This window comes from Lepidochelys olivacea, assembly GCF_965140295.1.
Source record: "Lepidochelys olivacea isolate rLepOli2 genome assembly, chromosome: 5".
NCBI classification, from domain to species: domain Eukaryota; kingdom Metazoa; phylum Chordata; order Testudines; family Cheloniidae; genus Lepidochelys; species Lepidochelys olivacea.
This window is the reverse complement of record NC_140415.1, coordinates 113,958,502-113,970,037: the sequence shown is the minus strand read 5'-3', so window position 1 is coordinate 113,970,037 and position 11,536 is coordinate 113,958,502. Positions and strand designations below refer to the sequence as shown.

Below are 11,536 nucleotides of genomic sequence, written 5' to 3'. Positions count from 1 at the left end.
GAAATGTTGGGGTTCAGTAAGATTAAAGTAGTTACCAACTGGGATTTGGTTCTTCGAATGACTTGTTCACTTCCACTAACTAAAAAGAAGGAAACCAAAAGTAAAAACCTCAAGCAGAAAAAACCCTGAAAAGTAGAAAGTGATGAAAGAAAAATCTTTTCCGACAGAATGCTTAAATTCAGAGACAGGGGTCGAAAACACAAAAGTTTACAGAACACCTTGAACAGACACCAGTTGCTCAAGTTCTACACAAACACAGGAAATCTAAGACATCATCATGATCAGCAGGAGTTTGCTGCAATTTTGCCTCATGCTGCACTTCTCCAGTGAAATTTCATGTCTGGACTGTAACAGGCTGCATGTTCTACAAACCAGAATGAACAGCGAGAGTTTAGAGCATCTGGAGAAAATGGGTAGCAACTTTCCCTTCCAATGTCTAAATGAAGGGATAGCTTTCAAGCCCAGAGATATCCTCAAGCTCCAACTGTCCCACCAAGAGAATGCCAAGGTAGCCATCCAGCAGATCCTCCAAGAGCTCTTCCATATCTTTAACAACAATCTCACCCAAGCTGCCTGGAATGGGACTTCCATAAAGGAATTCCAAAATGGACTTCACCAGCAGATTGAGAAACTGGAGATGTGTTTGAGTGCTGAGATGGAAAAGGAGGTAACCTACCCAGGAAATGAGACCCTCCTGCTCACCAGCCTCAAACTGAAGAGATTCTTCCAGACAATAGAGGATTTCCTGAAAGAAAAGCAATACAGCCGGTGTGCCTGGGAGATCATCCGTGTGGAAATACCCAGATGTTTCCTCATGCTCAACAAACTCACCAAGAGACTTGAAAATGAAGGTACCATCTTTTCTTTTTTCCTAGAAAAACTCAAATAATATTATTTGAATAAAACAGCTGGTGAAAGATGGGTGATAGGGTTATAACTCCTAATACGTCGGGCCCAATCTTTCTCCCATAGTAATTTTATGCATACAGCTATTTCAAACGCATGCTCAAATCTTTTCAGAGTAGCATATAATTTAGTGCTTCTCTACCACACACAATATTCTATATGAAAAATATACAAATATATCATAACTGCTAACTAAAGACAAAATATTGTTAAGTGATAACTAACTATGCCAAATAGAACTTTGACCAGTAAGTGTCTAAGTTGGGGAAAAGAACAGTGAGAAGCCCCCTTTCAACAACTACCTCGTAAGACAACATTCCAGTTAGGACACCAGAAAACGGGGGGTCTGTGTTCACACACTTCTATCCCATCAACTCATTTTGGACATAGGGACGGCCGAGGGTTCTTATTCTGCTTTTCTTTCTTTTGTTTACCCCTAACTTCAACAGCTTTAGTAACAACAAATTGTGACAAGATGACAAGTGCACTAAGGCTCAGGATTTAGGATTTGACATCTGGTTAGAAAAAGATGGCCTCTATTTGGCATTTGAATCTCTCCATGTTTGAACCATTCCCCTTTTTCATTCCAGCACGTGATGCTTCCAGTAATGATGCTATGAAAACAGCTGAATGAAACTGCACCTCCACTGGAGTCCTTCGTCTCTAAACTGATTCTCGAATCAGCAGCTTTCGAGACTCCTATCAGTCCATCTTGAATTAAGCAAACTGCCAAACTTCAACTGCACTATTTATAGCCTTCTTGCCATTACCAAGACTGATTTATTCACATGAGAAAATGTAAAACAGAAGATTTTGCTGAAAATATTGCAGAAGACAGCGTAGTATTTGAACCGAAGGAGAAAAACCTTACTATTTCTTAATCATTGGTATTAAACGTTTGCTCCGAATTTGCCTTGGGCTGCTTTTAAAAATGAAATCTTACCTCTTTACTGTAACAGTCTTCGCTTTGGCATAAGAAATATGAACCAGGACAATTTCCAAAAAAAAAGAAGGATAATTTTCCTGCAAAGGCAGAATGAAGAAAGACACCTAACATGGCCCCAAAATTTTCTCACGCCCAGAGAAACCCAGAAAGAGACTGCCAAAGTGGACATCCAGGAGATCCTCCAACAGATTTCCTACATCCAGGGGTGAAAGTAACTTAAAGGACTTACCGGTATGACAGAGTCCTGAGCAGAGGGTAGGCCAAAACCAGAAGAGGTGTGGCCTCAACCGGAAGAGGCCCAGCCTTTAAGTCCCAGGTCTTTAAATCTCGGGCTACCAGCTGCAGAGGCGGCTGGGTGTCCCGGAGCTCGGGGGTGATTTGAAGGGCCTAGGACTCCGTCCACCGCTACCGCAGTGGAGCCCCGGCCCCTTTAAATCTCCGACAGAGCCCCAGGGGCTCTCTGCTGCCTCCGCTACCCCGGGGCTTAGGGCTTTGGTGGAGATTTAAAGGGCCTGGGTCTCCCTGCATCGGCTGGAGCCCCGGGCTCTTGAAATCGCTGTCTGAGCCCCCTGCCAGAGCCCCCGGTGTAGCGGCGGCGGCCAGGGGCTTCGGTGGGGATTTAAAGAGCCCTTTAAATCATGGCCTGAGCTGCCTCCGCTACCCAGGGGCTCTGGCTGCTGCCAGGAGCCCTAGACCCTTTAAATGGCCAGCCTCAGGAAGCCGGTCAGGTATGGCATGGTGTACAGGCTCTTGCCGTTATATTGGACCAGACCGGACCGCCTTACATTCACCTCTGCCTACATCTCATGCAAAATACCCTCACAAGCTGCCTGGAACGACAGTCGCATAGAAAGATCCTGACATGGACTCATAAGCAAGGGAAACTTCTGGAGGTGTATTTTGTGGCAAGGATAACAAAGAAAGAAGAATATCCCGGTTTCTAGGTTACTTATAATTAGGCACTCTGAAATTTTAAACGAGTGCAAATATATGTTCTTTTCCTGCACTGTGAAAAGATTTTCAGATCATTTTACTGGATTTGTAAAAGTGTCTTTATGTTGATCCATTTATATTTATTTACAATATTAATGTATTGCTTTTATTTATTTTTTCAGAGGTTTTATAATATTTATAAATAAATATTTATTTCTACAAAATAGCAACCGACAGCAGTAGTGATTTGTACTAATTAGATTTTTAAAAAAACAGAGACTCAATAAAAATCTTCTCTTGTTTTACCTTAAGACTCCAGTTCAGCAAAGGACTTGTAAACATTTGCCTAACTTTAAGTACACGAGCTTTCCTTTGACATAAGCAGTTAAACTTGACAACATGCTCAAGTACATTGTGAACATAAACCCTGATTCAGCAGTGACTCCATAAGAAAAATAGCTTGGGTAATTAGTTTGACCACTCCAACAGACCACACACCACAACCTCAACTCCGCAGCTTTTGTGTTTCTGCCCATTACCAGATTATTTTCACGCACAACATTTGTAGTTGCAGATATTTGGAGCAGTAGTTCATTGTGATGAAATGAAAGGGATGATGGAGACACAGGCATTCTAAGGGGAAGACTTCAGGCTGTCGTGGTACAAAGTTGCTTGTCCCCTTCCTCCCCAATGAGATGTGTGTGAACTGTCAGGTTTCCATGTGCGCAGACTCCGTATCTCCCCCACCACCACCATCAGGAAGGGTTATGTGGGTTTAATTTTCCCCCTCCACCAGTCAGGTTTGGGTACACTTGGCTCACAAACACCATCAAACTTGTACATACCCAACCCCTCCTGTGAATCAGGCTTGTAAGCATCTGCTGCTGCTTCCCTTTGCTCTCCCCCGGGTGCTCCCAAAACAAGCATATGTGCTTAGGGACTGCATGTTGCACCAACAACCACCAGCTGGAGAAGCACAGTCCATCAAAATTTCAGTTGAGCTGTGAATGACGAAAAATTACCTGAAAGCAAAAAAACAAAAACAAAAACAAAAACCATCCATTGGAACAAATCATGTAAGGATCTCTTTGTCAAGTTTAGGTATGTAGATAGTATTTTTGAAGAGCTATTAGTTAGTCCCATCATTGTCTAGCATTAATTTAAGCCATACTCTAAATCTGGAGATTTCTTATTTAAAAGTTTTTAAAGAAGTCAAACAACCACTACATTACATGTTCAAATAGTGAAAAAAAAAAGTGTGTGTGAATTTTTACACTGATTGGAAGCCTGCCTTTGGGAAAAAAACCAGGAAGGTATGTCCCATTTCAAATCCCTTTTGTAACACAGTCCAAACTATGCTGTCTCTAATACGAGACTAAATTCTTCACAGTCAACAGATGGCAGCATTGCAGAAGCTTTTGCCCTCTGTTCTCTTTAGCTGAGGGGTTCTCAAACATTTCATTATGTGGGCCTCATCTTACAAAAATCGATCCTTTCCCCTCCCATTCAGGATCAGCTAACATTTGTGTGGCAGGTACACCAAATGCTTACAAAGAAAGGTAGTACTAGAAACGCATTTATATAAGTTTAGCGGTCTTTAAAGGAACGTAGGATCTGCCAGTTCTCTGAAGACCATCACCCAGTACTCCACGTACTGCCACTGATTCAGGAAACTCAGTTTGGGACCTGTTGGTTTAGAGGCATGTACAAGGAGTTAACTCTTAAAACAAGTGCCTCTCCTTTCTTATGGTGCAGTTTTTTTCCAAGAGCTGTAGCCATCAGCTGTCCAAGTTCTTTCCTGCCCAAATCTTTCTCCCTTCATTCATTCCTTCACGTACTTGGAGCCAAAGGTTATATTGACACAACACAATCATCTGAGAATAATGAGAGCAAAATTAGACTGCATGAAAAAGTCACCACCCCCATAATGTATTCCCTGCCCCTCTGATGGAACATGGCCGTCATATAGCACCTGGGAGCCATACAAACTCTTCAGATTCTAACTGCTTTGTTGCTCATGGAGTGCAGTGGGGAACCTCCTGACATTCATCCCATCATATTGTTTATAAGCTGTGCTATGTGGAAAACAATCCATTCATCTACTGAAGAAGCCATTTGATGCCATGTATCATCTAAGATTTCAGGCCTTCCTGTGGGAAAGCCAACCACAGGGGGATAAAAAGGGAGGAACATGCTAATAATACATCCCCACTTCAGCTCACTTTTATCCTTCCGCTGGCAGGCAGGAGGGGATACTCGCAGGTTTCTCCCCAGCCTTCATCATAGAAGCAGATGAGCCTGTGGCTTCTACACAGAACACAAGGTCTTTTCACACAGAGCTACTGAGTTTCTGCATCAGTTGTTGGGACCACTCAGAGCCCCGTTCCGGTCCCTGTCAGCGAGGTTCCGTTACAGCCATGAAACCAGGGCTTCCTTCAGACTGCAGTTGCCTCAGACACTCTCTGTAGGTGACATGGAGAGATGCACCCACCAGACCTGTAGTAGCACTGCCCCAACTCAATGCGCGTCTGCTCGTTCCAGGCCCCACACGTGGATCATAACTGTATGGAGAACACCGCAAGAGGGAACTGGGAGCAAAAGCTTCTGATTCCACGGCACCTCATCTCACCCCACACACCCTTCCATGTGGCACAGGGAAGAGGCATAAGCAGAGGGCTCTACCCCTGCATAGATCCTCTGCAGCAGGCTCTGAGGCCGTTGTAACCAACTTTTCTCAAATAATAGACTGGTTCTTTGCCTACTTGCTGCAGGGAAGATGGAAGTAGAGGTGCTGGGGTTGAGCAGCATCAAGTAATATTAGCAAGTGAATGCATGGTCTCCATCATATACAGGGTTTTCAGTTTTCTTCAATGGCTTTCAGCAGCCATACAACAACAAGTATTCCAGTGCCCCTAAATTGCTGTCACCATACAGATTTACTGAAAAAGATGATTTGGCTCCCCCGCCCCGCATTACCCTGTGATTACTTTGTTACCTTCTCCTCCCCTAGTATTCATACTACGGTACTTATTTCCCTCTCTCCTCAAAATCTTCTCTGGACTTCACCCTCGTGTGGGATAAACATCCCCGGCACCCATGGAAAGTAATGCGAGAAAGGGGAGCGTAGTGCATGGCAATCTGAGGGCTCTGGTAAGTCTGCTTTCTCTGCACTATTCAGAAACTTTCATGTCGCTGATATAAGACTCTGATAGTTCTTATCAAAGTGCAGGAAGCCTTGGGAGACTCTAACCAAATTAATATGGACAGAAATGTTTTCATGGTTTATTCAGGTGATTCTTCCTTTCTAATTTCAGTGAAAATAGTTTTCTATTTGGATGAAAACACATTTTCCTGCCACGATGGCAAAATCCAGCACAACAGTCTGTGCTAGGGGAAGAGAACCATGAAAATGATATGTGACCACAGGAAACCAAGAGGCTAAAAGAAAGCTGAAGAATTTCCCTGCCCACGCCAAAGGGAAAACAAAAAAGTTAAGAGAAGGAACTAGCCAAAATGGTGAACACTGATTTTGATTTTTAAAAAATTCTTTGAATGACTACAACCCAGGGACATGCCTGTTAAAAATACAAATCAGGACTTCTCTTCATAACCTCCTCTGGCCGCACTGTAAATCACAATCATCCATGTGGGTATCTCTCCAGTATGTGTAACTAATTGCTCATCCTGTTTTACTAATTACCCTCCATTTTTCACCACTGTCAGCTACTCAGAGTGACCAATAGGACAACATATTCACACCGTCTAACTGCATCGATTCCTCAGCTACAGTATATACACTCAGATCTGGAAGTAAACAAAAACTGAAAAAAGGTTCCATTCTCTCAGAGCTCACTCTCTATCTCCTGTGTTTTCCTAGAAGGAAGATACCGATATTTGCTGGTGTCTACATATTAAGTGTGCTTTTCAAGTTGCATGACTGAAGTTGAAAGTTACCAATATTTTTGGGAGGCCTAACATAGGTGCTGCCATACCCCCTGGCTTGAAGTGGTTACCTTCATATTCACGGTTTACAGTTTGGTTCAATGGCTCTCAACAGCCCCACTACACAAACTGTTCCAGCTCCCCTGAGGCCAACCCTTTCCTCCCACTTCCTCCAGGCCTCAAAACTTTAAATATACCTAAACTAGTTTTGTTTGTCAAATGCAGGAAGTGATGAATGAGAAAAGTGTAGGGTTTGATGAATTGGCGGTCTTCTCATTACCACTTCTGAAGTGTGGATGATCGTATTATATTAGATCTTTAAATTAATGCATCATGAAAAGCCTGTATGTATGTGGATCCAGCATAAGTGAAAGGGGTTTGGTCACTTTCACAACAATACAAAATGGAGGAAGCGTGGTAAAAGAATCTAGGAAGCAGTGAATTATACAGAAAGAAAAAGACTGAAGCCTCCAGGAGGGAAAAACCTTTTAAAAAAAACAGAAAATGATGAAACAAAAATTCTGCCGCCAATTATTTAAAGTCAGAGACATGAAGGAAAGACACAGCAGTCTACATAGGACCCTCAAGAAACTCCAGGCTCAAGGTTCCACACAAAGAAAAGAAGTGGAAGACATCGGCATGACCACCAGGTGTTTGCTGCACATTTGCCTCATACTGCTCTTCTCCACTGAAATCTCATCTCAGCTCTGTACCATGCTTCACTTCCAGCAGAACAAAGTGAACAAAGAGAGCTTGGAGCTTCTGGAGAAAGTGAGCGGAAATCTCCCCTCACAATGCATAAATGAAAGGGCAGCTTTCAAACCCACCCAGGATGTCCTCCAACTCCCAGTGTCCCAGAAGGAGAATGCCAAGGTGGCAATTCAAGAGATCCTCCAAGAGATCTTCAACATCTTTAGCAAAAACCTTACCCAAAGTGCTTGGGATGGGGCTTCCATAGTCAGGTTCCAAAATGGCCTTTACCAGCAAATTCAGCGGCTGGAGGCATGTTTGAGAGCACAGACAGAGAAAGGCTTAACCAACCCAGAAAGTCAGGACCTCCAGATCACCAGTCGGAGAGTGAAAAAATACTTTCAGGGGATAGATGCTTTCCTGAAAGAAAAGCAATACAGCCTGTGTGCCTGGGAGATCATTCGCGTGGAAATACCCAGATGTTTTGTACTGATTGACAAACTCACTCGAAGGCTGAGTAACTAAGGTACAGTACAAAACTTTTCCCTGGAGTAAATGAATTCACATTAAGGTAATTTATACAGCTGAACAGAGATAATGGATATTTTATAACTCTGCTTATATAGAGCCTGATCCTTCTTCTGTAGGATCAGTGGCCAAATCGCAACTGATTTCCATGGCAGCAGCTTTAGGCTCTTCCTGTCCTGTCCTGGAAACGGATTTTCAGTGACATGGATTTACTTTTTGGTGTTTCTACTATTGTTTATTTGTTTATTGTTTATTTTTGCACATCTTCATAATCTCTCACATATCAGTACTGTTGTGCAGTAGGGAATTGGCAGACCATGCAACAAAGTACACATATGTGGAATCCTTCGGCACCTCACCAGCACTTTGTGGTATGCGAGGGAAGAAAGTATCATTATCTGATGACGAAAGCACTCTGACTTCGACATACATAGTGTGTTTCTACAATTATCAGCATGGCTATTAATTAATTTGTCCTCATGAGAACTATTTCTAGTATTCCAAGGTTTGAGAAGCTTCCTAGAGACTTTCTAAAAAAATATGAACATACTAAAAGACTTGCGAGCTTATGTGTGGAAAAGATATTGTCATTTAATTTCTTGAGATCAATTCAGTGAAAATTATACTTTTTCCCTTTGTGTTTCAACTGTTTCCAATTTCATTTCAGCTCCGGATGCTGCAACTACTGAGGAGAAGACAGACGGATGCAGTGGAAATCCTCCTCTCTGCAGATTCTTCCCACAGTGACATCTAACACTCCATAATGCTTGATGTCTTATGCCGTACATTCACTCTCATGAAATTCCAACTGCACAAATTTCATTTCATGTGATAATATTCTGTTCATTTACTCAGGTTTAAAATGCAAAATGAAGGATATCGATGCAAAAAAGTTACAAGACAATTAAGAATTTTAAAAGAAAGGGTTGGACCTTAAACATTGTTGACATTGTGTGTTTGCACTATATTTCTATGATGTCTTCTCTGATCCAATCTCACCTCTGAACTGTAACATGCAGTATAACCACAGTATAACAGCATAACACATATGAACTGGAACAGCTTCCAAACAAGCTCCCTGAGGTGGGAGTTCCAGTCAGAGATTCCAACATAGACTCATCAGCCAGCTGGGCATCTGGAGACAGGTTTGGTTGCAATGATGGAAAGCGGGACTCTCTTACCAGGACGGAAGGACGGACCTTCAGCTCACCAGGATGAAGGTGAAGAGATACCAGTTCTTTCCTCTAGCAGACAAGCAGTTCAGCATCAGCGCTGGCAAGAGAATCCAAGTGGAATTATGCAGTTTTCAACTACAGGACAAAGTCACAAAGAAGTTTAGAAATTAAAAATACCAACCTGTTTAGAAGGACTAACTGAAATCAATGAACATTTTAGACATGATTTACAATGAGATGCAGTGGAATTCTAAAAGCTGTTGCTACTATTTATTCTATTTGTGCATTGTGGAAATAGTTTCAGATCATTTTATGATATTTGTAACAGGATATTTATATCAGTCTATTATTTATTGCGCTTAATGATATTTTATCGTAGAATAATTGAAATAAATTATTTTCTTATACAAAATGGCAACAGAGTGGTAATGATTTGGTTAAAAAAAAATCCAACCAAACACTCTATTATTGTTCAGCCTTAAAACCCCAAGTCCAGAAAGTATTTATGCACGTGACTTCTAGTATGTGACCCATCCTACTGGTGTTCATGCTTCCAGCTGGGAACATACTTAGATACACGGATGAATCAGTGTGCAAGTTCACTGTACTTCCATAGGAAAAAAGGAGCTATGGAGTGATAATTAATCTTTCCACGATAACAAACCATGCACCACACCTGATCTCTGCCTCTTTTTCCTCTGCTACTTTTTCCTTGGTTGTTTTCCCCGAGCAGATAACTTCTTGTTGTGGATGTTTGGTGGAGTAGATGTCCTGGAAGAGGCCAAACTATTGCTGGGGGGCGGGTCCCGGGGGGAGAAGAGGGCACCAATCAAGACAGTATACACCTTCAAACACACACCAGTTAAGCTACCATTTAATTAGCTTGCTCATAACTCCATCAATCACGTTTGTGTGCCTTCACATACCACCTACCCACAATACATTTACAAGCACCAGCCCGCCCATTAAGTGTGGGCTTCCATGAATGCTCATCATTTGTGTGTCCCCCACACACATTCGGTTCCATCATTTTTGTGTGAGCACAGCACAGACAAAATTCATTCTTGAGTGCACACCACAAACAAAATTACATGTGAGTAATGAGAGCGGGAATAGGGCAATCGAATGAGGATTATCAAAGCTTCTCTGTCACCTCTAAAATGCAGCCCTTCTCCACTCTGAACTCTAGGGTACAGATGTGGGGACCTGCATGAAAGACCCCCCTAAGCTTATTCTTACCAGCTTAGGTTAAAAACTTCCTCAAGGTACAAACAGGGAAAGAGCCCACTTGGAGAGGTCTTCCCCCCAAAATATCCCCCCAAGCCCTATACCTGCTTTCCTGGGGAAGGCTTGATAAAAATCCTCACCAATTTGCATAGGTGAACACAGACCCAAACCCTTGGATCTTAAGAACAATGAAAAAGCAATCAGGATCTTAAAAGAAGAATTTTAATGAAAGAAACAGTAAAAGAATCACCTCTGTAAAATCAGGATGGTAAATACCTTACGGGGTCATCAGATTCAAAACACAGAGAATCCCTCTAGGCAAAACCTTAAGTTACAAAAATATACATTCCATTCAGCACAGCTTATTTACCAGCCATTTAAACAAAAGGAAATCTAATGCATTTCTAGCTAGATTGCTTCCTAACTTTTTACAGGAGTTCTGAAGAGCATTCCTGATCTGTTCCCGGCAAAAGCATCACACAGACAGACAGACAGACCCTTTGTTCCCCCCCCCACTCCAGCTTTGAAAGTAACTTATCTCCTCCTTGGTCATTTTGGTCAGGTGCCAGCAAGGTTATCCTAGCTTCTTAACCCTTTACAGGTGAAAGGGTTTTGCCTCTGGCCAGGAGGGATTTTATAGTTCTGTATACAGAAAGGTGTTACCCTTTCCTTTATACTTATGACAGGGGGAATACATCAGTCAGTTACTATCCAGGAACAATACTGAATTCTTCTGAAAAAGTCTAACTGCCCCAAACCTATACTGTGCCAGAGAGAAACTATTCCCACTCATGCCAGCAGACCTTGAATTAAAAAAGGGGCCATGCTGAGTGGAGAATTCAGTTGAGCTCTTTGACAATATCACCTGTATCATAAGGAGCAGCCAATGCCTGTGGGGAATGCCAGCTCGCATTTCTTAAAAGAGAGGAAAACTGTGTAAATATCCTCCACTGAAGTTCTCCCACATCCTTCCAATGGTGGGCAGGGAGGAGGAGGAGCAGGTTGGACCCCAGCCTTCCTCATGGAAGTGGCTGTCATTCCATCTCCACACTCAGCAGAGTCTATGGTTTCTGCACTGATCAAAAAGGTCTCTCCAGACACAGATCTGCAGCATCTGTCTCAGCTCTGGTCCCATTAGATTCCCTGCCCCAGTCCTTTCAGTGCCAAAGAGTATTTTCAGAACCATGAT

At 42.5% G+C, this 11,536-nt stretch overlaps 2 protein-coding genes across 2 annotated transcripts; both read left to right on the top strand.

Moving 5' to 3' along the window:
- Window positions 1-277: 277 nt before the first annotated feature.
- On the top strand, window positions 278-1,540 carry LOC311520597 (interferon beta-like; the record flags this gene model as incomplete). The annotated part of the gene is made up of 2 exons (XM_084628149.1): window positions 278-851; window positions 1,497-1,540. The coding sequence occupies 2 exons, from the start codon at window positions 278-280 to the stop codon at window positions 1,538-1,540; spliced, it is 618 nt and encodes a 205-aa protein (XP_084484275.1).
- Window positions 1,541-7,366: 5,826 nt separating this feature from the next.
- Window positions 7,367-7,942, top strand: LOC311521231 (interferon beta-like; the record flags this gene model as incomplete). The annotated part of the gene is made up of 1 exon (XM_084629450.1): window positions 7,367-7,942. One exon carries the CDS (start codon window positions 7,367-7,369, stop codon window positions 7,940-7,942), a length of 576 nt encoding a protein of 191 aa, XP_084485576.1.
- Between the last annotated feature and the right edge of the window lie 3,594 nt (window positions 7,943-11,536).